General features: G+C 45.2%; 5 protein-coding genes across 6 annotated transcripts; 2 read left to right on the top strand and 3 right to left on the bottom strand.

The window, feature by feature from the left end:
- Positions 1-1,935: 1,935 nt before the first annotated feature.
- On the top strand, positions 1,936-7,171 carry LOC112892945 (casein kinase 1-like protein 2). 2 transcript variants are annotated; one of them, XM_025960058.1, is made up of 14 exons: positions 1,936-2,351; positions 2,466-2,506; positions 3,139-3,208; positions 3,287-3,435; positions 3,774-3,869; positions 3,974-4,044; positions 4,434-4,495; positions 4,614-4,677; positions 4,746-4,830; positions 4,905-5,031; positions 5,138-5,217; positions 5,320-5,377; positions 5,458-5,594; positions 6,449-7,171. In XM_025960058.1, exons 1-14 carry the CDS (start codon positions 2,276-2,278, stop codon positions 6,749-6,751), a joined length of 1,419 nt encoding a protein of 472 aa, XP_025815843.1. In that variant the 5' UTR covers positions 1,936-2,275; the 3' UTR covers positions 6,752-7,171. The 2 variants fall into 2 exon arrangements, with proteins under 2 accessions (XP_025815843.1, XP_025815842.1); XM_025960057.1 differs by having other exon boundaries at positions 5,138-5,220.
- A 1,004-nt stretch (positions 7,172-8,175) lies between these two features.
- On the bottom strand, positions 8,176-10,605 carry LOC112895407 (probable cytokinin riboside 5'-monophosphate phosphoribohydrolase LOGL1). Its single transcript, XM_025963354.1, has 7 exons — positions 10,388-10,605; positions 10,176-10,273; positions 10,016-10,046; positions 9,062-9,161; positions 8,887-8,957; positions 8,667-8,810; positions 8,176-8,568 (listed from the first exon to the last, which is right to left on the bottom strand). Exons 1-7 carry the CDS (start codon positions 10,514-10,516, stop codon positions 8,482-8,484), a joined length of 660 nt encoding a protein of 219 aa, XP_025819139.1. The 5' UTR covers positions 10,517-10,605; the 3' UTR covers positions 8,176-8,481.
- Positions 10,606-13,115: 2,510 nt separating this feature from the next.
- LOC112895006 (protein IQ-DOMAIN 1-like) lies at positions 13,116-15,809 on the bottom strand. Its single transcript, XM_025962864.1, has 4 exons — positions 15,513-15,809; positions 15,171-15,398; positions 14,314-14,427; positions 13,116-14,230 (listed from the first exon to the last, which is right to left on the bottom strand). The coding sequence occupies exons 1-4, from the start codon at positions 15,807-15,809 to the stop codon at positions 13,559-13,561; spliced, it is 1,311 nt and encodes a 436-aa protein (XP_025818649.1). The 3' UTR covers positions 13,116-13,558.
- A 3,064-nt stretch (positions 15,810-18,873) lies between these two features.
- On the top strand, positions 18,874-23,884 carry LOC112894963 (mitochondrial carrier protein CoAc1-like). Its single transcript, XM_025962816.1, has 8 exons — positions 18,874-19,266; positions 19,919-20,004; positions 20,099-20,306; positions 20,979-21,108; positions 21,277-21,461; positions 21,574-21,705; positions 22,372-23,137; positions 23,687-23,884. The coding sequence occupies exons 1-7, from the start codon at positions 19,099-19,101 to the stop codon at positions 22,450-22,452; spliced, it is 990 nt and encodes a 329-aa protein (XP_025818601.1). The 5' UTR covers positions 18,874-19,098; the 3' UTR covers positions 22,453-23,137; positions 23,687-23,884.
- Positions 23,785-24,808, bottom strand: LOC112892411. The gene is made up of 3 exons (XM_025959586.1): positions 24,695-24,808; positions 24,280-24,609; positions 23,785-24,198 (listed from the first exon to the last, which is right to left on the bottom strand). Exons 1-3 carry the CDS (start codon positions 24,806-24,808, stop codon positions 23,785-23,787), a joined length of 858 nt encoding a protein of 285 aa, XP_025815371.1.
- Between the last annotated feature and the right edge of the window lie 1,523 nt (positions 24,809-26,331).

Raw genomic sequence — 26,331 nt, 5'->3', positions numbered from 1 at the left:
ACAGGACATGCGAGTATGCGGCAGGTATAACTCTGGAGCAGCAAACTTGCAGAGTTTTTTCTTCTTTTTAATCTACTAGCCCCGAAAACCGGCTACTACGGCAATGCTGCCAAAGGCTGCAGGAACGTTCACATCACCGCTTCATACTACTTCAAGTGAATACTCTTGAGTAAACAACTTTATTATAAGCTTGTCACTACTTGTATTTCCTTAGATTAGCATTTGAAGATATCATGGACCGGACGCTGAAATGTCATGCATAAAATATGATATGGATGTCCCTGGTTTGCTTTGGTTTATGAAAAGTAGTAACAAAAAGGTCAAATAATGCCCATCATGATGTTTTGACCAGGCCAGTGTAGTGGGAACAGAGCTCCCTCTTGAAAGAAGCTCGTGATTTCATTTTCTCGGGAAAAAGACTCATTCAAATATGGCAATATCTTTGTCACGTTAGATAGTACTACAGAAAGGAAAATTGCTAGTTAAAGATCGACTAATCGTATTTGGTGACGGTTATCAGTTAGTTGAGCAAGAAAATTATCCTACACCAAAAAACAAGGAAATTGATGAAAAGCGAGGGATTAGAACCAAAGAAACAAAATCCAAGAGATGGCCTTTAGGCAGGCTGTACTGTGTTAAGAAGGAAAATTGAAAGGTGTGCTTGCATGCTTTACGGTGAAGCGATAAGGTTGCCGAGCCAAATCTCTCTTTTCTCTGACTTCATGGTTAAGCCAGACTTTGTCATGTGTTTTTTCATTATTAGTGAACACTAATAAATGTTTAATTTTTCTGACCAAACTCGTATTGTTATTATGGGTTTCCAAAGAAAAAAAACTTGTATTGTTATTCATCTTCCATCTGGTAGGGCACTAGGGCTGTAGGGCGCGCGCCGAACCTTCTCTGCATACAAGTAGAGTGATGTGACGACTGCACATAAATATTTCGCTCCATCCGCAAGATTCAGCTTATTCAATATTCATGGGAATTATAGGTTTCCTACCAGGAACGTTATCTTTAATTTCCAGCTTAGCATTGTTTTGTCATCATCATGCTATTTAGGTTGTCTACACAGTCGTGCTAGCTTCCGAAGCGTGAGGTGGTAATACTATAAGATCATATTTTTTTTCCCTAGTGGACAAATAATTTGGTGTTGACCAGAATCCTCGCAGACATACTAGCCTGTGTAGCTGTCAATGACAACAGCTCCGTCGAAAATCAAAAGAAGTCTCGCATACTAATGATGTGTAGGTGTAATGATGAATTGGTAGAGGCATATCATACTTTTTCCATATATAGCACTAGCTCGTGTACGCAAGAAATGCAAAAAATATGAAAGCACTAGAAGGAAATGAAAGGACTAAATACAAAAGATAGCATTTGGCTTTATTGGTTATAAAAAGAAAATAAATATACAAGCTTTATGGTGAAGCGATAAGGTTTCCAAGCAAAATTGTTCTTGCTGGCTAACTTGGCATGGCACATTTTTTTTTTGGTAAACACAACTAAGACTAAGAGCGAATCTAAAACTCTTCCGTTTAAATGAGTCAAATACAAAAATCCGCCGACCAAATTTCAATCATCGCCCAGGTGCCAGGTATATTCACGAACCGAAATAAATCCACCGCACGTTTCTACGAAAAAATAAATCCAGAGGAGATAAAAAAAAATCTCACACCAAGGTTTATTAGAGTAGCAGCAAGAGTGCTGCCACCTCATGAGCCGGCCAGGATAATATAGTACGGCACCCCGTTGCGTGCACCGAGCAATAACCCTCGAGGAACAGTACACCATGGTCGATGGGGGCAGCGAAAGCGACGAAATGGAGGGACCAAAAGGCAAAACGGCCAAACCCCCGCAGATAGCCGACGTGGATGGAATCGAAGGCCAAACTGCCACAGTTTCTTTTATTTTTTCCCTTTCGCATTCGCCCTCCTCTCGCTTCGCCTGGTTGCTTAGCTTCGTCTACTTCCCAACTCCCCCCCTGAAAAACCGAAGAGGATTGGACTCGCTCCACCCCCGAAGCGTGTGTACGCACGCGCGCCTGCCCGCCCCCGCACGGCCATGGCAGCAGCCGCCGCCGCCGCCGCCACCTCCTCGTCCCCGCCCCTATCCACAAGCCCTAGGTAGCACGAGAGCCCCACGCCGCCAGATCCCCGAGTCCCGCGCCGATCTGAGCTTCCTAGCTAGATTTCCGCGGCGAAAAGGGCGCGTTTTTTCAGCAGTTTTTTCTTCTTCTTTTCATTCGGTCGGTTTTGGGAAGGAGAGGGCTGGAGTAATGGAGCCCAGGGTCGGGAACAAGTTCCGGCTCGGCCGCAAGATCGGGAGCGGCTCCTTCGGAGAGATCTACCTCGGTGAGCAGCCGCGGCTCGTGCTCGGAGGAGTTTTTTTTTTTGGTTGCGTCCGTGCTTTCTTCTCGCTAATGAGTGATGATGAGATTGTTCTGTGTGTGCCGCTTGTGGATGCAGGCACCAATATCCAGACGAACGAGGAGGTCGCGATTAAGCTGGTCCGTGCTCTCTCCCTGCTGGATTGACTGCTCGGATCTTTGTTACACTCCAGTTTCGCTGCGATGCTTCCTGCTGTGTAGTGCAGCTCTTTGTAGTGCATCTTATCCTGCGACCACTGTTGGGTACAGCAGCATGTTTAGTTCTAGTTGTTAGCTGAGGTTTGGGTTCGGGACCTTGTGTGTGTCAATTAGTAGTTATACCATGTTACTGTAGCCATGTAGGAACAATTCGAGCTCTCTGATTTGGCTTTCAATTTTGGGTCTGCTTGCAACTGCTCGCACTAGATGCTCTGCTTCTCAATGGATCAATCTTCTGGGGTAGTAGTTTGCTGGTTATTGTGGCTTTGAGTGGACTTGTGGCTCACTTGGTAGGACTTGGAAAATGTTTGCATCTTTGAGCACTCTGCAAATTAACTGGTATAAATGAGAATTGGGAGTTGGTCCCTTCAATTTTATACTTTGGAGTATGAAGTCAAGGAATAGATTACAGTCCTTAGATATGCAATGTAGAGTTACTTGCAGTGATCAGTGCTTTCATGAATTATTTACTTCATAAATGCTAGGCTATTAGGCTTGATTGGTAGCATCAGCTTATGAACTCGACTTTTGATTGCCTTTGTTTATATTTGCAGGAAAATGTGAAGACAAAGCATCCTCAGTTGCTCTATGAATCAAAGATCTATAGGATTCTGCAAGGAGGAAGTATGGAAGCTTTTGACTCTTTGTGATGTAAGAATGTGTGTTGGGGCATGTGTGGATTGACACTCTTCGTTCTGACAGCTGGAATCCCAAACGTCAGATGGTTTGGTGTAGAAGGAGACTACAATGTCTTGGTTATGGATTTGCTTGGGCCAAGCCTTGAAGATCTATTTAATTTCTGCAGCAGGAAATTATCTCTGAAGACTGTACTTATGCTCGCTGATCAGATGGTATGCACGGTGCCATCGTTGAATGCTTACTTCTCAAAGTATTAGAAACATTTATTTTTCCATATTTTGATGAATCAACTCATGAGATGTGTCTGCGATTGACCTTTTTGATGGCCTATGACCCCATACTGTGTGCTATCCAATAGCACATTGGCCCCTTGCACTTGCACACAGGCACACAAATCCTTGTTAATCATTTATATAGTGTGCCTGTGTGGTTCCCACATTAAACCCTCTACCTCCTGAGTGCTGAGCACCTCTGTTTTTCTTGTTTGTATGCATTATTCTTTTTTTTTTCCACCTATAACAGATGTGTAATCTGCCCTCCCCACTTGTAGATAAACCGAGTGGAATTTGTCCACTCCAAGTCTTTCCTACATCGAGACATCAAGCCAGATAATTTCCTCATGGGTCTTGGCAGGCGAGCTAATCAGGTGAGTGGCAATGCCATCTTTAGTGTGTGCTTTCAATTGCTTTTTAAATTTTTGTTGGATTATTAAACAGGAAGCTTCCTGTTTTCTTCTGTGTTTTCATCCAGGTCTACATTATAGACTTTGGCCTTGCTAAAAAATACAGGGATACCTCAACTCATCAGCACATCCCATACAGGTATATAATAATCTAAGCATTTCTGAGATGTATATGCTTTCTGTTCTTCCTGGAATAATCATGTTTAGTGTTCTTCTAATCAGCTCAAACTTCCCATTTTTGTCTTCTATCATTTGTTGAGCTAGAGCCGGAAATTTTCATCCTGACTTAACTCGTTGGTAGCATAAGTTGTATCTGGCTAGTACTATAATGCTTAATGAATGTAATTATAATAGTGAATAGTCACATCCCAGTCCTCACATGAGTTTGAATGGAAGAAAAAACTGATTAATGAACACATGCCAGCCACACCAATCTGATAGTTGTATCATGCAGACATCTTTAGTTGTTTCTTTACCTTTTTCTTGGGCTACTTACATGAAATCTTAACTAGCTAGTAAATGCTGCAGGGAGAACAAGAACTTGACAGGAACTGCAAGATATGCTAGTGTGAACACCCATCTTGGCATTGGTGAGAATTATAGTGTGTCAGTTCATGTTCTTTTTTTCTTGGTATACCTTACACTGTTCTTTAATCCATGCACTGATGCATATTGTCGGCTAAATTTTGCTCTTGTTTTAATGGCCAGAACAAAGCCGAAGAGATGATCTGGAATCTCTTGGATATGTACTTATGTACTTCCTGAGGGGCAGGTGAGTTTGATTGGTCATCTGCTCCTTCTATGTGCCCTTACTTCAGTTAACATTTCTTTTCTTTGCAGCCTTCCTTGGCAAGGTCTTAAAGCAGGAACAAAGAAGCAAAAGTATGAGAAAATCAGCGAGAAGAAAGTTGCAACATCAATTGAGGTATGTTTGGTACATCTTTAGCTGGAATTGGAACTTCTCCCTGGGAATGTCATTAAATTGTTGATCTATTTCAGGCTCTATGCCGTGGTTATCCTACTGAGTTTGCATCATATTTCCATTATTGCCGCTCACTGCGGTTTGATGACAAGCCTGACTATTCATACCTTAAGCGACTGTTCCGTGACCTTTTTATTCGCGAAGGTCAGTTTGTTTGCTTTGCTTTAAGTTTTAAGGAAATATTAATACCCTTTTTGAGGAAAAAAATTGTATTGTGTGTCCATGTTCATTATTAAACTCTGTTTTGCAGGTTTTCAGTTTGACTATGTTTTTGACTGGACAATATTGAAGTACCAACAATCTCAAATTGCCACTGCTCCACCCCGTGCGGTAGTAAGCCTCTCCAACTCTCCCTTCATGACTTACCCACCAAACATGCACATGTTATGTAACCATCTGTAGGGGAATTCTGATGCCTTGCCTTTGGTACAGGGTCATGGTGCGGGACCTTCTGGATTGGCACCTGCATTACAGAATGACAGGCAATCAGGTAATTTGGTGCACTCTCCTTAATTTGCTATGTTCGTATTTTAGCATTTGATCAAGTTAGGCTCATCGTTTATCTTTCAGGCCATGAGGAAGCAAGGACTAGTGGTTGGTCATCAATGGATCGACGTCGTACCCCACCCCCCATCACAAGCGTGGGGACACTATCTAAGCAGAAAGCACCTGTGGGGAATGATGTTACTACTTCTAATGGTGCTGTGGTAAGTTGTCAGCATATTGTCCGTTGTTTGTAATGGGACTTAAAAAATGTGTGCAAGATAAGATTTTCATCCTCTAGACCTAGTGTGATATAGTTCTTCCATTGCACAATGTACACAAACTGTTCTTTTGGGGTGCGAATAATCAAACTTTTTAGTTTGTCTAAACTTTTCTTTGTGTATTCGATAATGAACATATGAAAATCATATGGTACATTTATTGTGGACAGTATTTTCATGATATTATACAAGGTTTTATAAACATTATAATAGAAACTGGCAGTCAAACTGCATGACGGCTCTCTTGTGTGACTGGAGGGCATTGTCAAAACTGGCTTGAAAATCGTTGTCAGTGCCGAAGCCACTACAAAAGCTTAATGTGGTGGTTGTTGAGGTCTTTGGGATGGGAAATTTTATAGCGGCATTCATATACACATGACCTAGTTACCATTACAAGATCCTGGTCAGTTCTCTGAAAGTTGTCTGAAATTTTGGATAAGTTATCTTGAACAAGAATATGAAGACTAGGAGAGCTCTGTTTACCTGTTTTCTGAAATTTTGCAGCCACGAGGGAATATAACCTGCTATTTCCAATTTTATTCAGCCCTGTATATCAGTGTGTGCTGAGTACTCAACTACTTTCTTGGTCAACCAATGCTGGTTTAGATGAATGCTCATTGTTGTTGTTTTGATTTGGTAAAAGTAGTATAACCACATTGATTTTGCATTTGCTTCTTCACGTTGTATTTCTTTGATTCATAACTTTTAAGCATAATTAACAGTCTTTTCTAAAAAATTAAACAGCAGAAAAGATGCTCCTCATTTTTGGACTAACTTTGGTCTCTGCTTCTTTTTAGATATCAGCATCGGGAATAAACTTTTTGGGAAGGTCAAGTGGATCTTCAAGGAGACCTGTTGTTTCGAGTAGCCGCGATGCGGTGGCCACTGATAGTTCTGAGCCTTCTCGAGCACGTACAACTGATGCAAGCCCTGGGGCGCTCCGCAGAGCCTCAGGTCCTCAGAGAAGCTCACCTGTTCATTCTGCAGAACAAAAGCGGTCATCATCAGGCCGGCATCCATCTAATGTGAAGAACTATGATTCTACCCTCAAAGGCATTGAAGGTCTTAACTTTGATGGTGACGAGAGGGTTCAGTACTAGAGCTGCAAGAAATTCTACATCCACTCTGTAAAAATCATAATCAGGTGGTTAGCATTGCATTTCCTGTTGAGTTTTGGATCAACAGGAAATAAAGTGCTGGGAGGAGGATGTGATCACGTGAAGTGTGGTTTATCAGGTGGTCTTCTGGGCAAGGTAAATAAATGGTCTGTCTTGAGGCGCTTGAAACCTAGCTCATAATGTTATGTAAATGTCTTATAGTTGGTCTGTCAGGCGCCCCTATGAGTTCATCAGTCTGTTTTATTATTCTATTCCTTTGGATGTTCCATTTCGACTTGCTGAGTCTTGGGACAAGGAAAACTCCACTGGTAGAACTTGTATTTGGAAAACTGAAATTCGAGCATGTAGAATTCTAATCACTCAATTGAGCAAATTTGTCTGATCATGTTTCTGACTAGTAAATTGATCTGTGAAGACAAATGTTATTTGCATCTGTGTGCTCTAAAGAGCAATCACCATTTAGAGTCTCAATGCTGGCGCTTAACAATTCATCCATTTCTTCACGGCCTGTTTGATAAAATATTGTAGCATTCGCCCGGATTACTGCAGGAGCATCCATGTTCAGTGATGGGGCCTAAGTCTGCAGCTACATTGATTTACTATAGTTTTTAGTGGTAGGGACATCGACCCAAATTCGTGTGATCTGGTCCAAAATCTAAATAAACCCTAAAATTCCTGGAAGCCAAAGGAATATTGGAAGTCTTCCAAGCTGGCAAGTATAGCATTGCCCAGGCAGTGTAAAGCTGGCAATGTCATAGCCTCATAGGGCCAGGTGCTGGGTGCAAGATCGGGAGCGGGTCCTCCGATTGGAGATCCGTCTCTGGTCCGCGCTGCTGCTCCTCGTGCTCGAAATGGTCATGGCCCCGTGCCCTCTTTGCTCATATAGTTATGAATTCTGATCGTCGCATGTGGATCAGCAGTAGGTTGATCTATCAGGGTTCTGAGTCTGCTTTTTCTATCTTTATCTGTTAAATGGTGATCAGCAGTTCAGCATTGTGGTGTTCCGAATAACTTCTGCAAAATTTCTTCACCCTCTGCTTTGCAAAATTTAGCACTTAATTGCATCAAAGCAGGACCATGTTTTGATGGAGAAGTGTTTGTGCACTGTGCTCTTACCATGTTACTGCAGCACTCAACACAACTTGAGGAAGGGAAGCCCTGTGAAAGTGTAAATTCTCTCAACAATCACTAGGGTCTAGGGATGTGTGGATACAAGTGCAAGTGGGGCAACCTGTACCCATAAAGCAAAGTATAGCCGCAACAGGTTGCATTCCAAGACAGTGAAAATTTTGAAAGGAAAACACGTCGTTCTGTTTCTTCATCAGATCAAACTTAAGCGATGTAAAATAAAGGAATTCATCTAGTTCATCGAATGAAGGAAATGTTTCGGATTCTTGAACAAAACGTAATGGTAACCACACATAACAACAGTAACATTATATTTCTCATTGTACAACGTGTATTATTGTAACCACCGCGAACAAAGTACTATTGTAGCCACCTATCCATTCGCCAACACTGTTACTGTTGAAGAACATATAATTCTTATACTCTTTTTCCCAGATGAAATAAGAATTTTGAGCGCACAAGTAGCATGAATGGCTACTAAAAAGATATGTCAAAAGATGATACTTGAGAGCCAATGCCCAGTAACACTAAACGCTAGACGAAGAACATCCTTCAAGAACGATGTCATCTTGGGCAAGTGTATGCTACGACTCCGGTGCTTTTCCATAGCCCAGCTCTGACATCTCCCAGCTTGTCCGCGGGGCGACCTCCTGGTGTGATCGAGTATATTGCTGAGCACAAACAATGGAATCATCGAAACACTGATTAAGTCAATGAGGCACAATAGCGAGTGTTCAAACTGTATAATAAGCAGATGAGGTCACTTCACCTCCATTTTCTTCAGCAATTCATGGGCGGTCGGCGCTGAGACAATTATATCTCTGCAATCTTGCTTAATAAAACCTTCCGTCGCCCCTTTATCAAATAGCATGAGCAATGGGTCATAGTAACCGTCAACATTTAGCAATCCAACCTGCAGTATGTCAAGATAAGTTAACTTGTTCAGTGGCCCTTAAGTTATTTGTTCACAGCCATGTAGTAATACTCACTGGTTTGTCATGAATTCCAAGTTGTGACCATGTTATCATCTCTAACAACTCTTCCATTGTTCCATACCCTCCTGATGTCCAGAAAGTTGTCATTGTCATGTGAACATATCAAATTAAATTGAAGTCCCTGTCACTCTGTCAGTATGTACTAGAGAAAAAGATGAAAATTGTGTACCAGGAAGAGCAATGAAGGCATCAGCTTGCCGTGCCATCTCAGCTTTCCTTTCGTGCATGTCGGAGACAATCTTTACTTCTCCAACGCTAGCACCGGATATCTAGTTTGAGGGGGAAAATTTGTTGTTCCAAATGGGTTATACAGAGTACTGAAAGTAGGCCATAGTTTCAGATCTCTTCTATCTCCATTCCTCAGGTATATCTAGCACTTCCACAGCAAGACATGTTTAAAAATGCTGTCCAGGACTCCAGGTTCAAGTTGGAACAAGAACCTAGAAATAGCGTGCTTGTTTGCCTAATTGCCTTTGCCAAGTTCCTAACTCCAGTGTTTAGTTTTTGAGCTACATATAGACAATCATTCAAAACCTATCCTCTACCGCCTAAAAGAAATTTTATGCCTCTCACTTTTCCCCCTCTCAACTTGAGATGTTTTGTTGGCAAGTTACACATTCTATAATTACATCTACCCAGTGGCAGACATTAAAATTCTAAGTTGTACAGCTCTAAAGTCTAAATTGATCGGCTGCAACTCCAACTCGCCTCCCCTAAATCCTAGTTCCATCTCCTTAGTGATCACCTATTCACCTATTGCTAACCCCCGAAGCAAAGGTGAATCAATCTGGGCCAACAAACCTCAGGAATCAAATGGTGACTTGGAGAGCACTACTGACATAGCACTACATGAGCTGCTACAGCAGATTGACGAAAATTTCGTAAAACAGGCATCCACGGTCAAATGCATAGATATGATTCAAATGAACCATCTGTCAGCAAGTACAAAACCGAACGCGAAACAAACTCTGTTTCTTAACTGAGAATTGTTTTGCAGTTAGTTAAAGATCATTCAATCTTATGAACCAGTTAGCCGCTAGAGCAGAATTATACTGGAATTGATATTTCTAGGCGTCCACAAAGAAAGAACAACCAAAAGGGACGGTTAATATTTAATTCACACCTCAAGCGGCATGAGTGCTCTTGGAATCACCCTGCAAACGGATCAAACAGAACAGCAGCACGTGAGACAGATTACAGATTCGAACATGAAGTATTCATGTGTTGGTGTTGGAGAACTGAAGAGAGGCAGAATTCTCAAGGTGCAGCAGGTAAGTGGGTACCCGAGGACACTGCAGCCTCCATCAAGAACCGTCTGCGCGATCAGGCCCATGAGCCCGACGCTGCCGCCGCCGTAGACCAAATCGATCCCCCTCGCCACCTGCAAAGGGAATGAACCCGCGGAATCCCGCCACGGCGAGCGTGAGCTAGAAAGGAAGCAAGCGAAGCAATCGAAATTCTGAACCGGCCGCGGTCGCCACTGGCGGCGCATTACCAGCTCTTTCCCGAGGCCGAGCGCGGCGTCCCCGAAGACCGCGCGGTTGCCGGGGTTGCTGCCGCAGAAGACGCAGATCCTGCCGAACCTGCTCGCCGCCGGCGCGTCCGCCGCGCTGGTGTCGCCCATGGCGTAGAAGCGCGGGGCGGGCGGCGGCGGCGGGGCGGGGAAGGGGTGTTCGGCTTCGCCTCTGCGTGCGCGTGCTATCCGCTTTTGGGGGGGGGGGGGGGGGGTGAGCTTCAAATGAAGGCGGCATCCATCGAGGCTTCTCTTGTCAGTTGTCACGCGACGCGATCGCGGCTGTTTATTAATCGCGTAATTAATTTGCCGGGTCAACCCGAACGGGCCACAGATTGCACCACGGGGAGCCCACATGTCAGGGTGCAGATCTTGCAGTTTGGTCCCTGCCACCTGCCCCCTCTCAGAACGGAGTCCTTGGGCTTCACAAGTTGTCTTCCTCTTTTCGCTTAGGAAAAATCGGGCTTTGGCAGGTTCTTTCATCCACGAATACGTCAATGTGCTGTGCTCCAAGCACACTCTACATACAGCATGGTGCGCGTGAAAGCATTCAAAGGGAATCTTGAATGCTTTCCCCCTGGATAGAACCGGCACAACACAACAGCAATTTCTAGGATAAGAGCCAAGTGCCACACTATGATAGAGGCATCCGAAATTACATGCGGTGACTTTCTTTAATGGAAGCATATATCCCGGAGGATTGACTGGTGCACTCGAGATCAGATATGTAAGAGCAGATTAATTATGTCTCTCCCTAATATAAAAAATTATCCTTTTGGTAGTAGATGATGCTCCAACATATTACCAAATCCATCGCTAATACCGAAATATTTTTGGTGATCATCAAAACATACCTCCCTCTTCCGGAGATTCATTCCTCCACTCTATCCATTGAGTAATCTGCTATAGCATTAACTGTCAAAAATACAAAAGGTGTTATTGCTGATGGAGAGAGAAAATATATAGAGTATGAGAGATGAATAATCTAATGGAGATGCTCTAGAAAAGTTCTTCCTCGCTGAAAGATGTTTGGCATACCCCGTAGTAAACTTGCCACTGTAAATTCTTACCTGCTGCTTATCCTGCGATTGCTTATTATTCAGGAACAAGGATGCGAGGGCCCCGTCACTGACATCAGCCTGTTGATGACCTTGACCATGGCAACAGGTCGAGCGAGCTTATGTTTTCATTTGTCAAGTGTGGTGCCAGGGTTTCATCAGCAGCAATCACCAGTCGGAACACGAAGACTCGGACCAGCAGGCAGTTTCACCGGCCCGATCGAGTTGTTCATCAAACCTGCCGCATCTGCCTCGAGCCTTGGCTTGGCCGACCACGACTGTTCCTGCCTTCCTGGGGCAGGCTCTCCGCGCGCTTCTCAGCCTCGGCTCGTCCTCCCGACACCGCTGCTTAATCAAACATGCTCTAGCAGCCTGCTGCACAAAATCCACTCCACATTCCTGCAGTCCCTGCTGGCATGAGCGCGACACGGCGGCGGCGGTCGTTGCCTGACGCCACCGGCACGGCACCGGTGAAGCTTCGGCGAACCTGCCGTGCTGCGGGTGCCGGAGACGGCACGTCCTGACACGGATCGCAGCTTGTTCTGGGACGAGACGTTGTCGTCTTCGTCCTCGTAGCACGGGACCGACCGCCCCGTTTTTGTTTAGCACGAGGGTGTCCGACGACGCCGCGGCGCTCTTTCTTCCTGATGCGTACAGGGGCCGGGCGCCGGCACAAGACAAGAGGCGGAACGCGTCAGTCAGATTAACATACTGCGAGCGGCCTGGGGTTGCGAGGGATTAGGGAGGCCATCAGTGAATTGTTTAGTCGCTAGGGGCTCATCATGGCTGGAGATGTTGCGACTCGCGAGCACACGGAGCACACACACATCTTCCGACCTGAATACACCGTAGGATCCAGGTCCACCAAATGGTAGATGCCCTCTGTCTCCAAGCACCACGCACAGGCACCATTACAGTATTGGCCATGGGAGATTCTGAAGGATTCTGCGGTGGATCTAGAGACATGTGTCGCCGTCTGCCGACACCAGGTAAGGTATTGCAGTCTGCAGAAGATAAAATGATTCGGTATTTTTGGCAAAGTGATGGTAACTGCTGTACTGCCACTCGATCAGAGAAAAATGCCACTAGTGCCGTGCGCGTAGAGCACTAGAGCGCAGGTCAGTGGATGATAGCAAACTGGGGGTGGATCAAAGAATATATCAGATTGACTGCACTCTGCATTCTTCATTTTTCTGCTTCTCTTCCTGCATCCTGATTGCAGCCACTCTACAAAATATTCTCCAAAGATATCTTTACCGTATTCTATGATACCCAGCAGATTGGATCCTCTATAGTAATGCTTTACAAAAGCATAAACTCTGACATGCATCATGCGCTCCGAAGGTTTGTGGATATCTAATTCAGAAAAAAATATTCTGCTATCAAGTGATTACAGTTAAACAAGTCAACGATTCACCAGAACAGCAGTAATATATATGTCAAAATAGTCGCTAACAAATTCTGTATCTTTAATCTGAAATTTGGTCTAGTTAGGTATTTTGAACGAGAGGAGTGGACAAAGAAGCAATTTGACAAGTCTCAAATATATATTATTTCCAAAAGAAAATATTTGAAATCTGCAAGGCAAGAGGACTTATGCTTTTTTAAAGCAAACAAGAAAGAAGTTTGCATCACTTATGACTTATCCCATCTGAAATTGTCAATTCATTGCTGCTGATCCAGCACAAAAGTACGTTAACTAGTTATCACCATCCTGCATGACTCCAAAACAGTGGTTTAGAACCCCCGAAGTAGCAGGTAGAGGCAGTTCAGCCTTTTGTACATCAGAAATGCAGATGGTGCCAAAACGAGCAACGAGGCATTGAAATCAGAGCATACATACAAGTCAACATCAATATGCCTAAAATATAGCATTATGGAAAATAAAAGTACTAAGGGTCCATTCGTTTCCGGGGTCTAAAGCCTGAAACATCTAAAGTTTAGAGGCCCGGCACTGAACCGGCCTCTAATCGCGCGAGTGTCCGGCCTCTAATCGCGCGAGTGTCCTTCGTTTAGAGACCGCGATTCTTTAGAGAGAGCGAGCACTCTAATATTTTTTAGAGCCCTCTGAGGGGAAACGAACACACCCTAAGTTCTAAAACAAGGCAATAGGCTGGCCATCATTCTCCTTGTCCAAACTTCTAGTGCCTCGACCTTTCAAGGTCAAACTGTTCAACCTCTTTGAAGTAACTGAAACTTCGGAGCCAGCTGTGCTTTGAACATCTACGGAAGATAATGCTGTCCTGCTGTTACAATGCAGATCAGAAGAACGTTGCCTTTGAAGCGGTGGCTTATGGGTGCCAGAACCATTCAACTTTGCTTTGGCCGATTTAGTCCAGTTCATGTAGTTTGGTCCACCTCCGTGTCCACAATCAGATCTTCTCTCTGATGTCATGAAATTAGTGCCAGACACTGGGGTGACTGAGGAAGTCGATGGAGAGCTTGCATCACAAACAAAATCTGATGAAGAAGCAGATATTGTGGAAGGAGGTCTAGCTGCCACCCTGGTCGTCATATTGTTTCTTCTGATCTTGACTGAGCTTACATCTAAAAGTTTTGAACTGACTGCATTCATCTCCTCATTGCTCTCTGAACACCGAGAATTGGTGGAGTGTTCAGTATGGGTTTGCTCCATAAGGCGGCTCTCCCACGGTTTTGCTGTCGTCCACCCATCAAAATAGCTCCAATTTTGATTGGTCCTGTTACTTCCATGATTTCTGAGAGATACAGCTGGAGAGCTAGGCCTATCACTGTGGCTTGAACTCCGCTGCAGAAACAAATATTAGGACATACAAGAGGAAAATCAATGATTTTTTTTCAAATCCAGATTATTGCTGCAAGAAATTATACCTGGTGAGAGAGAGCATAAGCAATTGCCCTTTCTCTCTTTACTGCACCCTCATGCCTCATATGTAGCTTTGATTTTAAGTCATCCACAGTGCCTTGACTATTACACCATCCAGCCTGCATGTCATCCAAACGTCCATACATCATCATCACATATTATCTTATCTTTTGCAGGACTGTACTATGATTTAAATGTTTGAAACTAAACAAGTGTGCAGGCCCATTGTCCTAGTTAATGCTCTGCAATGAACTAAAAGTTTGTTGGTCATCAAGCATGGCATAAACAAAGTTGCAGGGATGCATAAATGGTGGCATCATCCTAGGAAGGCTTACCTAGGAATGACACTACCAAGATTAATTCAAACATATCTGGTCAATAGCAAACAATATATCAAATCATCATCATTACTAAATGAGAGCTCAATATCAAAATCATTCCTACATCATGGAGATAGTGATTTTACTGCTGCAAACCTGCAGCAAAACCAACCGACTACACCAAATGACAAATTCTAATTTTGCTGATGCAAGTAATATGAGCATTTGTACAACTGCATAAGAATATGACGCATAATGCAGGTATAGGGCAAATCGACTCCATAGTCAATACTTAGAACTAAGCACAACGGCACAAGGCAACCAGGCCGCACTCGCAAAATTCACGTATAAAACAAACGTGCAGGTCCGCTTAGGTCAGTCTAAAGCAATTTCTGTAGGTTTTGCAGTTTATAGTCAATACTAAGAACTAAGCAAAATGCACAAGGCAACCCTGCTGCACTCGCAAAACTGGCGCACGAAAGAAACGTGCAAGATCTCTTAAGCCCGCATAAAGCAAGTTCTGAAGGACTTCCAGTTTATACCTCGGCTTCCTTGACGGGATCGGCGCGGCCGGTCCGGTCGTCGAGGATGTCCTGCGAGTCACGGCCGTCCGCCGAGATCCTGGCACGGCGGTCCCGGGCGCGCTCCTGCACCCGGACGAGTGCGTTCATGCACTTGAGCGTGACGGCGAGCTGCTTGCGCACGCGGCGGCCGCGCACCAGCGCCTGCAGCCGCACGATCCCCCGCAGCGCCCTCAACGCCCTCCGTGCCTGCGCCGCGCGAGCACCGACAAGAAACAGTGAGGGGGAGAAGGCAACATTTTTCCTTTTAGCACCAAGAATCACGCCGCGCGCGCGGCGGCGGCGGCGGGTTAGCCTACGTACCAGGAAGGCGCGGAAGGCGGACTGGATGCGTACGGCGGCCCACTCCTGCCTGATGACGCGGAAGTCCCTGGGCGGCGCGCGCACGACGGCCGCGACGACGGAGCTGGTGAGCGCGTCGGCGGCGGAGGACGCCTCGGACGGCGCCTCCGACGGCGCCGCGCTGCTCCCCCGCTGCGACGACGAGCTCCGCCACAGCCGGCTCCACTTCCGCCCCTTGCCGGCGCCGCCGGGCCTCTCCCTCTCCGCCGCCGGCCGGAGCCCCACCAGCGTCCGGATCCACTTGCCCGACGCCCCCATCGACGCCGCGACGCCAAACTCCAAACTTTTCCCCTCTCTGACTCTCTCGCTACTCCCACGACGAGGCCGGGGGGAAACGGCCAAATGGGCGAGGACTCGAGGAGACGTAGGGAACGTGAGGCCGGGCGGCGTGCCTTGGCCGTTGTGCGCTTCGGTTACGAGTCCCGGGGCGGGGAGGAGAGCCGTTTGGGGCACGCGCGGTTCAAATTTTGAAACCGGGACGAACACACGAAGCCGGAGAGAGAGAGAGAGCCTTTGCCGAGTGGACACTGGGGCCCCACCCTGTCAGGCTTTCCTCCCCGTCTATGACGCTGGCGTGTGGCCCCAGCGAGCGGTGGGCTGTGTCATGTCACGGGCAGTTGTGCCGAGGCGGCCAGCCAAAGGAAGGGCAAACAGCGCAGGCGCGCCGTCGAAAAGGCGAAATTTGCGGCTCGCGCGCTGACGTTTCCCCCCTCGTCGTGTCGGGCTTCGAGAAAGACGGGTCGGGGCTTTTCTCGCGGGACGGGCACGACTGCTGGCCGGGCTTTTCTCGAAAAGGCGGGCGCGGCGCCGGAGGACGTGTGATTGCTCAAAATTTCGGCTTCTGTCCGAACGCATTTTCGTCCGTCGGCAGCTCGGTGCCTTGGTCAGCGGTCACTCCAGACTCGAGTGTAGCACTGGAGAGCACGGGGGCAGGCGGCAGCGCGTCGGACCGGCGGTGATTGAGGTTCCGTGTGTACTATAAGTGCAGTTTCTTCTAAAATAATTTCTAAAGCAGCTTTATAATAAAGCTGAAACTGTTTTTAAAATCATTTAACAAAATGTGGAGCTGTATGACAAGCTGCACAAAACTACTATCTCCAGTTTCTCCTTCTCAGTATAAGCTGCTGGAAATAGTTTTATCAGATATTTCACGGATGAAGTTGCTGGAAACTGTTTTTAAAGCTGTTTAAAAAGTTGTGCACTCTGATCATGCGAAAACAGTGGAGACACCGGTGAAACGGCCGTAACGAGCATGGCGTGATTCAGCGATCGTGCCTGACTTGTGAGGACAGACTGAGAGCGGACTGGGCAGTTCCGCGACTCTGCGGATGACCGTGCGGCTGCTCGGTTTTCTGTCTGGTGCACTGAGCACATCTCTTGCTTGGGCACCTTGCAAAACCGGCGGGGGCGCAGCACCCCAGGCCGACAGCCGCCCGAGCCCAGCTATGCCCACTTGCCCAGCACGATGGCACGGCGGCAGCCCAAGATGGCCGGAGACTGATGCGGGCCTACAAGCTGGAATGTGTTTGCCATGCACTGTATATATTTTTACATAGCATGCAACCATATGGATAAAAGTATTGACCGAATTCTATTCCTCCTAGTTTCACGCTTGTTCTCTTCTAGGTGCAGCTCCAATCCAACATCTTATCCTTAGGGCCTCCATTAATCAACTTGGCCTAATCCATTGCCACCACAATCATAAGTGTGTCTGACCTCCTAAAGCTAACCATATAAACATGTTAAGTATTTATGGGAATGAATTATAGAATTATTATTGATAGCTAGCTTGCTCTCTCTCTCCATTCATTCTCTTCCCCATGTAGGGCAAATTGCTAATGTTGGAACCTTATAAGAACAATTATTAAGATCATACAAAAAAAACTCGGCCGGTAGGGGAAGAACCGCCCTCACGGCATTGCATTAAGAAGGGACCGTATGATCCCAGTCGAGAAAACCTCCGAACCCTAGTTCATGCCCACAAGGGCCAAAGTGAATTTGGGCCGGCGACCACTGTAACACGCAGGCTGGCGCAGCGCACTGTAACCTGGGCTGGTGACGCGGCAGCCCAAGCCAGCCAGCACAGCAAGGGGGATTTTTTTTGGTGCAAATACCAGGTTCAAACCTTGGCCTTGGACGCAACCAACGACCGCTACACCATTGAGGCCCTGTTTGGTTCCGATTATTTTGGATTTTGAAGGCTTGATTTTAAAAAATCCAAAAGTTGGATGACTCCCAGAATCGAGAATCGAGACTCCCAACTGATTATGGATTCTCGATTCTGGGAGTCATCCGACTTTTGGATTTTTTAAAATCGAGGCTTCAAAATCCAAAATAAGCTGAAACAAACAGGGCTTGAGTAGAAAGAAAACTACGAACCAACATCCTCTTCAGTTTTTTACGGACCGCTCGTGCAACATAGATTTTCTTCGTGAATTGAGTGGTTTTCTTTATGTTACATAACTAAAAATAAGAGAGGATCAAACCATTTACTCGAAAGGAGGCATATGTGTGGTTCAAACCCATGGCGTAGTGTACCATTTTTGCCTTGAGGTGTGATTCAACTAAAATCAAGTTTAAGGGTTGATTTTTAAAAGGAGTAAGAACTTAGACAACCTCAGGGCCGAAGACAACAATGGTGATAGGATATATTTGAATAAATTTGAATTGGTTGACTTAAACAGCTCTAAAAATGCCACTTATTTGTGACTAGAGGGAGTGATACTTTCGTAAAGATGTGATAGTGGCAACATTTATTAAGCAGGACAAAAAGGAAAAATAGAAAGAGTCTTATATATAAGCCTAGAAAACCTAGAAGAGTCTTACATTTAGAGAATGCTCTGCAAGCTGAAGATTTGACCAATAATTTTTTTATAGAAATATGACATTTCAAAGAAAGGTAATTACAAATTTTTGAAAGTTAGAAAAGTTTGGCCAGCAGATTTCCTGAAATGACATTGCATCAAAGGATTATTTGGAATTAAGAGCTACATTTTTAGTTTACTCTCAGTTACAAAAACAACACAGGCCATTTTTTACCATATTTACGTTGCACCTATAAATTTCATAGTTCCATCCGCAAAACTCATTCATTTGTTCTGGCATTTATCCATAGAAGAAGTATCGACCAGACACGTAAGTTGATTTTCCGGTTGAGGTGTGAAAAAAGTGAAAGCGAACATTGGAGTCACACTCACACGACCTCAAGCCGAGTCCGTTCCGGCGTCGGGTGAAGTTCCGCGATCTCATGCTTCCCTAGCAACGTGGTCGGGATATTTAAGGATAACGAAGATTCCCCCGCATATTAATATTACTCGTCCGCGACCGCGCCCTTCCCTCGGGAGGAAAACACGCACAAGCAAAGAGAAACCCGCAAGCCGCCTCGCGCAGGTCGTCGCCGGCTCGCGCGGTCAAATTCGTCGGCGGCGGGGGCCGGCGGGGTGGCCGGGCCGCGGGGCGCGCCCGGTCTGGTGGGATCCCTTCGGACCTCCGCAGATTCCCGCGCGGGGGGGTGTTTCGATTTGGATGAGAGGAGGCCGGCGGCGGGATGGGCTCCTCCTCGCAGGGCTCGACGGCCGTGGCGGCGGCCCGGGTCGACCTCTGCGCGCTCGACCTCATGCCCGTCTTCGCTAAGGAGATGATCGCCGGCGGCGTCGCCGGAGCCTTCTCCAAGACCGCCATCGCGCCACTCGAGCGCGTCAAGATACTGCTGCAGGTTCGTGCGGTCCTCTCGCTCGTACCCTGGAATGGATAAACCCGCGTAATACTAGTACGTCGGTTTGTCGTCTCGCTGCGTGAGCGCATCGTTTAGTAGATAAATTTCCTGGGTTTAGATTTTTTATTTCCTAATGATGTGGGGATCCTAAAAAAATGTTTGTATGCGCAACTAAAACTAGTTTGCCGATGTAGTCGCTGAATGTGAGCGGCTTTAGACAGGACTTGGTTTCGAGATTCCTAGTCAAAATATTATTTCGAATCCTGTCACATCTCAGTCTTAAATGTTGAGAACGAGGTGCTTTTTCTTAGTCTGAAACTATGGTAATCGCAGCTCCCTTTGTGAAGAGTTAGATTGATTTTGCCGCGTAAGCACTCAGTGCTGATAGTTTTAGGATGCTGGAGCATAACCATGTATTCTGTATCAATGAAATTGGTGCCACCAGGAGATAATTAATATCATATAGAAGATTATATTTGTGCCCTGATATTGATGGTGTTCAGTGAAAATTCTTCTTGTTGTGCCCTTGTAGATGCTGCATGCTATGGAAATTACCCAATTGCATGATTAGTTTTGAACATTTGTTCTAGGTCTGATGTTATTTTGAGGCTAGTGCTTGTTGGTTCTCAGTCATATTATTCTGCTTTTGTAGACTAGAACAAATGAGTTTGGATCTCTTGGAGTTCTCAAATCATTGAAGAAAGTGAGACAACATGATGGAATCAAGGGATTTTACAAGTACGTAGCAATTCGAACCAATATAGTATTTGGGTTGAATCATTGAGGTATGATATAATGTTGTTTGCTAACCTTGTACTGATGCTACCTTCAGGGGAAATGGTGCCAGTGTGCTGAGAATTATTCCTTATGCTGCACTACATTTCATGGCATATGAGCGGTACCGGTGTTGGATCTTGATTAACTGTCCCTCACTGGGGACAGGGCCTTTAGTAGATCTTTTAGCTGGCTCAGCATCAGGGGGAACTGCTGTGTTGTGTACTTATCCCTTGGATTTGGCCCGGACTAAGCTTGCTTTCCAGGTTTTTACTTCACCAGTTATTATGCCTTCTTGATGGCAACTCCTATATTACCATGCTTTTGTCATTCTGGATTACTGTCTAAGTATTTACAACATCTATACTTCATTTTGGAGCAAGGATTTAGTGATAAGATAAGTTGCTTCATGTAGCAGTGATGGGTAAATTGCTCAACTAAATTTTAATCTCTGACAATCACATTGCATCATGATTAATTTTTATGTGAGCATCTGAATTGGTTAAATAAAAAAGATGTTAGATTATTTGTGATGTGAGATGTTAGATTATTTGTGATGTGTGTCTTTTTCTATTTTTCTAAGACACATTGCTGCTTAAATTTTTATGTCAAAGTTCATGTCAATGTCCATAGTAAGACTAATTTGTCAAATAAGGTAGTAATATTTACACCCGTACTGCATGTAAATGCTAGCTAAACTCAAAACTGTGTCCAAGATCCTTGTTAGGACCGTATTGGGTTCATGTAATGTAACTGGCGGTAACTGTAGTTCTTTTGGCTAAACTGGTGGGTAACTGAAATTCTCACTCTGGTACCCACCATCCTATTAGATCATCTTCGACATCAAAGTTCTTAGAATTGCCTGTGGTATCTATTCCGGACACCAAACAGAAGCAGCTTTCAGCGCTGAATAATGGTATGATTATCTTTGATCATAGGTCAATAGTTCAGACCAACTCAACAGAGCTTTGAAAAGAGCAAGTCCTCAGCCAACATATGGAGGAATAATGGATGTCTTTAGAGGTGTTTACTCAGAAGGTGGAGTGCGAGCTCTTTACCGAGGTGTAGGTATGTTTTCATTCATATTATCATTAATGCCTATTCAAGCACTTGGAAGATCTCTAGTCAGGTGAGGTCATTAAAGTGCTAAGCAGTTTAGATTTGGGCCCAGCCATATTTTAATTATTGTCTGGATTCTGTTTAGTGTCGGGGCTCATGTGAAATATTCTCCATCAGGTCCAACGCTCATGGGAATACTTCCTTATGCTGGTCTTAAATTCTACATATATGAAGGACTGAAGGCACATGTACCAGATGATTACAAAAATTCGGTAACATTGAAGCTGTCATGTGGTGCTGCTGCTGGTTTATTTGGACAGACTCTGACCTATCCGTTAGATGTTGTCAGGAGACAGATGCAGGTACAATATTTGGACAGTCTATGTTTATGATTATCATTGTAAGAAGATATTACTTTTCCTGATTGTTATTTTTAGCATTCTGACTGTTTTGTATTTGCTTCCCTTTTTGTAGGTTCAAAATCAGCAACAACATGGACAATTTGGCGGCCCACGAATAACAGGCACATTCCAGGGTCTTATAGCCATTAAACAAACACAGGGATGGAGACAATTATTTGCTGGCTTGAGCCTCAATTACATCAAGGTATTTATGAAGATAATCCTTGATATTTAGGTTCAGATGTTTTGACTTGGCATGCTTAGTTGTTTACCTTGATTGTTCTATCCCAACTCCTAAGTGGCATGATTACAAAAACACTGAACAAAACCTATTGCAACTGGGGCCACTATAACAGTGTGAAAGTCTTGCATTCTTGGTTTGAAGAACTTGTATTCAGTTCCTTCGTTGTTAATACTGCTGCATATTTTTCCTGTCTGCATGAAATTGTAAGACATTTCTTTTAATATCCGTGATTGGAAAGCAAAAGTAGACTAGCAACTTCTTATTTCTGTGGGATCCTTATCAGTTTGTACCTTTTCGTTTTGGTGCTTTATGTTCTTTTTAAAAACCCTTAGTCAGGAATCCTCTATAACCTTATTTGGAGCTTGAACACCTTTTATTAGTAGACCTGGTTCTTGTTAGTAATTTGCGAGTTTGCTTGTATCTGTGTTGGATGCAGCAAATTCATCTTGTTAAACTGAAATAACTATATTCTCCCTACTGAAGAGAATATTTTAGTGCTTTATCTTGGTGGTGTCAGATGTAGAGAATTCGTCTGTTTACTTGAATACTGCTTCCGACTTATATTTAGATGGTTACTATGATCGTCATGTTATTATGTGTAATCTTAAAACATGGGTCCTTTTATAGGTGGTGCCCTCAGTGGCTATTGGTTTCACCGCATATGACACCGTGAAGCATTTTCTGAAGATACCTCCGCGAGAGAAGTGAAGCTCTGGCCATGGCCCTGCTTAGTTTTGGTTGATCTCTTCTCCAGGCGGACATCTAGCAGAACAAGGACTATTTCCGAGGCTTGGAAATGCCGTATGAAGCTGCAACCCAATGAAGCAGCCTCGTCCGCAACTCTGTTACCAAATACTAATTGTTTCACGTAACAGCTACCCGATATATTCTTTCATTCTAATGTTCCCCATTCATTTACATCTGGTAACATGATTACAGAAGCTTAGCCTTAACCATTACTTGTAGTCTTCTGCTTGAGTTCCCTGTAATGGCAAACAATTACTTTGATTGCAGAAGAGGTGTTCCATTTTTTTTGCATAAATTTTGTTTCCTATGTGCACCTTGGCTTGTGCTTCTAAGACTGACTCCAACAATGGAGACTCAAATCCACGACCAATACCCGAAATCGGTCATAACGGGCTCATGGAAACAAGACCCAAAAGCTCGCTTCTCCAACAGACGGAAGAGAATGGGCCTCCGTCAACTGTTTTAGCGTCAAGAGGCGGGAAGCCAATATTCTGTCCCGTCTCCTCCCGCCCAGAAACGAGGAACCCGTCGCCCCTCGCCCGGCACCGATCGCTCCTCGCCCCTCGCTCGGCACCGATCGCTCCTCGCCCCTCGCCCGGCACCGATCGCTGTCAGCCTGGTCGCCCACTCATCCAGCTGCTTGAAGGTACCTTTGTTTTCTCCTCTCCTTCAAGGCAATGTTGTTGTTCATCTCTCCGTCCAGCAACTCTCTGGACTTGGGTCTTTTTGAGGGCACGCACAGCCAAAAAACAACCAAATTAGGAGTAGGTTAGTGTTTGAGAGAACACATGGCATGCTGTTTCTGCTCTCAACTCCATTATCTGTACAGATCCATTATTTTTACTACCCTACCTGAGTAAATGAGACACAAGGATTGATCAATCAAATTAGTCATCCTATTTGTTAGTATTGCAGAAGAAGATTTCAATTCTACAGAAAATCAACTACTTAGCTCTTGGCAAGATTGAAAGGTGAAGTAGTGCTTTGGTGCAGAGCGGGCCGTGCGTCGTCCGAGTTGCCTTTCTTTTCTCTTATCAGTTCAGCTATCCTTGTTTGCTCCTAAGCGTGTTATCTGTTTTTTCTTTCTTTCTTTTATTCCCTTATGTGCTGTTGCTGAGCGCCCTACTTGCGCCTCATGCTCTGTGTATGACTCTGTCTGCTGCTCTGTGACAATTTGATATGATTTTTCATGCAGCCATGGCCTTTAACTACTATCAACGCACATGGTGTGGATCTGCTGCCGCTACTACTAATTATGATGAAATCGAAGCATGTGCTGTTGTCGTTTCAACATTAAGGAAGAAACGGCGCTGGGGAGGCTCTGTTGTTGGCCACAAGACAAAAAATCGTGACCGTATTGGTGGCAACATTCAATTGAACAATGATTACTTTATTGAGAGGCCATTGTTCAATGCCGAGCAACACTTCAACAGCTGCATTTGAGGATGCAGATTCTTCCTTGGCCCTTCTTCTTGGATCACTTGCACCTTGTTGACCCAGTGGATCATTTGCACCTTGATCACCTACTGGATCATTTGCACCTTGTGTAACTACTGGCTCGGATGCTGCAGGTTCTTTACGAACATTTCGCGTGCTGTTCACTTCCAGCAGTTTATCGTTCCATTTTGCCTCGTAGCGAAGAATCTTCCAACAATGCATAAACTGAAATGGTTCCTTTTGCTCATACATCTTCACAGCATCCTCAATCTGAAATTTAAAAATGGTACATTTTTTTAGATCGTATACCCAAACAACAAACAGTTTTGTAGAAATCAACAAAGTACTTACCCTATCATATTCATTCTTTCCACTTTCGTTTCTCCTATCCACTTTACTTTTGCATGCAGAAAATGTAGAAACAGCCTTCTGTATGGCACCCCATCTTTTTTGTAAACCAATCTGACTTCTTATTGAGCCATTTGGTTTGTGCTCAGAATAATAATCATATATTCTCTTCCAGTAGGCACCCATATTTTGATTAACACCTACAATAGCATCCTCACTTATGTTCAGGTAGGCCGAACAAAGAACGGCGTCCTCTTCCTTTGTGAATGCAAACCCCCTCCGAGCAACATTTTTCTGCACAACTCGTTTCTTCCCTTTTTGCATGTTGTTGCACTGCATAGGCAAGAGCACTAGTAATTTCTAGCAAATGCAAGATCAGGACAAGAAGATTAACTAACAAATAGCCTCACAATCCTACCTGTGCAGCAGTAGCAATATCTACATCATCCATTGGAACACCATGTGAGGAGGCTCCATCATTGTGGTGAAACAATTCTTGTAAATCCTCCTCTCCTGACTGACCATACTCCATTCTAATCATAGCAAATAAACTTTGAATCAAACAAACAAAAAAAATCCAGCCTAAACTGCATAGACCGTATCATTGGCTCACTAAAGGATGCAAGTAAACAAGAAGCCATTTAAACTGCATAAACGTAACAATTTTGCAATTTAAACAAGAAGTCATTAGTCATGCAAACCAATAAAAGTAATCCGTAGTTTTTGTCACTCATGCTTTGTCGCTGGCATAGCCTAAAGTTCAGAACAAACTTGGCACACGCACGCTGCAGCCTGGCCGGGCGGTGGCCATCCGCGGTGGTCACTGCCCACTGCCTGCTGCTGCAGGATTGGTTGGGGGCTCGCCGGGACTAGAGTTAATCTGCAGAAGCGGTGCCGGTCTGTAGAGACATCGGAGAACCGAAGTAGTTGAGAGGCAAGTGAGCTACCTGGGGGCGGAGCGCCGGGGCACCAGCCTGGCCGCCCGGCGACTACGGCCCTGAGTCCGCCCCTGCCCGTGAATCTCTCCTCATCACCAGGTCAACTCAGACAAGACGAGGGGATCGAATCAGGAAAGAGGAATCAAGTCTGGAGGTACCTCGCCGCCGACGCAAACGCAGGATAGGGGCGGTCGTCGCCGCCAGAGCTCACCCGTCGGTGTTGGTGCCGCTCGATCCACTTTCTCTCTCTATTCCGAGGGTGGGCCGTTGGTACTGGGTCGCGGCCGAAGGCGATCTATTTCTGGGTCGCGCCGGGAGCTGCTCTATTTTTGGATCGCGTGTTTCGGTCAGCTGTTGGAGGCCTACAAACTTGTTTCTCGGCCCATTTTAGGTCTAAAGGATCAAATAGATCACCTGTTGGAGTCAGTCTAAGCTATTCGCTAGACCGTGCATCTTGTCAACGCGTGCCTGCCGGTAGTGGGAACTGAATTAAGCGTATAGGGGTTCTTATAGCTTACAGCTAGGCTATCTGTCCACATGTGTTTGGTTTGGAGATGGGTTATATCTATCTCTATTTTTTGGGTTGGGTTCAGTCCGGGTTCAAGCCACCTGGTGTTTGGTTGAGAGGTCGGGTCCAATCTAATTTTTTGTTTGGTTCAAGGAACATGAATCTGGATTGATGACCGTCTTCGCTGGTCTTACATGTGGGACCCGAATGTCAATGTCCCATGTAGTTATTCTCATTTTTTTCCTTAACTCTTCCTTCTCCAGGACGCGCATCTGCCCCGGCTCGCCATGCGCCACCGGCCTGCACGCCAACTGCCAAGGCTCGGCGCTACCCGCCACGCTGCGAGGAACATAACAAGCTCGAGGCAAAAAGGGAAAGAAACGAGAAATAGCAGGGAACAATAGCAGGGAACAGATAGCTGTATTATTAGGGATAAACTGAGATTCAGATACAGTTCGATCTCCTCGATTAACAACGAGATGGCCAACTACAGCTAAATGACTCCCTAGACTACTCCCTAGCTAGGTCTTTGACGAGATCAAGATGAATGGCCCAACCAGACTCAGTCCAACGCCTATAACGTGATGGCCAAAACGATTAAGTTACAAG

Source organism: Panicum hallii, chromosome 5, assembly GCF_002211085.1.
Source record: "Panicum hallii strain FIL2 chromosome 5, PHallii_v3.1, whole genome shotgun sequence".
Classification (NCBI taxonomy): Eukaryota; Viridiplantae; Streptophyta; class Magnoliopsida; order Poales; family Poaceae; genus Panicum; species Panicum hallii.
Note: the sequence above shows the minus strand (reverse complement) of the source record. Positions and strands in the feature narration are given on the sequence as shown.

Excerpts from the sequence above, each read along its gene's own strand:
- LOC112892945 (XM_025960057.1), top strand. The coding sequence starts at position 2,276 with ATGGAGCCCAGGGTCGGGAACAAGTTCCGGCTCGGCCGCAAGATCGGG. Across the intron at positions 3,209-3,286 it reads TAGGATTCTGCAAGGAGGAA|CTGGAATCCCAAACGTCAGA; the intron begins GTATGGAAGCTT and ends TCGTTCTGACAG. Across the intron at positions 5,378-5,457 it reads ACAGAATGACAGGCAATCAG|GCCATGAGGAAGCAAGGACT; the intron begins GTAATTTGGTGC and ends TTTATCTTTCAG.
- LOC112895407 (XM_025963354.1), bottom strand. The coding sequence starts at position 10,516 with ATGGGCGACACCAGCGCGGCGGACGCGCCGGCGGCGAGCAGGTTCGGC. Across the intron at positions 8,958-9,061 it reads TGCCTTCATTGCTCTTCCTG|GAGGGTATGGAACAATGGAA; the intron begins GTACACAATTTT and ends TCTGGACATCAG. Across the intron at positions 8,811-8,886 it reads TTGGAATTCATGACAAACCA|GTTGGATTGCTAAATGTTGA; the intron begins GTGAGTATTACT and ends GACATACTGCAG.
- LOC112895006 (XM_025962864.1), bottom strand. The coding sequence starts at position 15,809 with ATGGGGGCGTCGGGCAAGTGGATCCGGACGCTGGTGGGGCTCCGGCCG. Across the intron at positions 15,399-15,512 it reads CCGCCTTCCGCGCCTTCCTG|GCACGGAGGGCGTTGAGGGC; the intron begins GTACGTAGGCTA and ends CGCGCGGCGCAG. Across the intron at positions 14,231-14,313 it reads CTTATGCTCTCTCTCACCAG|CGGAGTTCAAGCCACAGTGA; the intron begins GTATAATTTCTT and ends TTGTTTCTGCAG.
- LOC112894963 (XM_025962816.1), top strand. The coding sequence starts at position 19,099 with ATGGGCTCCTCCTCGCAGGGCTCGACGGCCGTGGCGGCGGCCCGGGTC. Across the intron at positions 20,307-20,978 it reads GGACTAAGCTTGCTTTCCAG|GTCAATAGTTCAGACCAACT; the intron begins GTTTTTACTTCA and ends CTTTGATCATAG. Across the intron at positions 21,462-21,573 it reads TTGTCAGGAGACAGATGCAG|GTTCAAAATCAGCAACAACA; the intron begins GTACAATATTTG and ends CCCTTTTTGTAG.
- LOC112892411 (XM_025959586.1), bottom strand. The coding sequence starts at position 24,808 with ATGGAGTATGGTCAGTCAGGAGAGGAGGATTTACAAGAATTGTTTCAC. Across the intron at positions 24,610-24,694 it reads ATATTGCTACTGCTGCACAG|TGCAACAACATGCAAAAAGG; the intron begins GTAGGATTGTGA and ends TTGCCTATGCAG. Across the intron at positions 24,199-24,279 it reads GAAAGAATGAATATGATAGG|ATTGAGGATGCTGTGAAGAT; the intron begins GTAAGTACTTTG and ends TTTAAATTTCAG.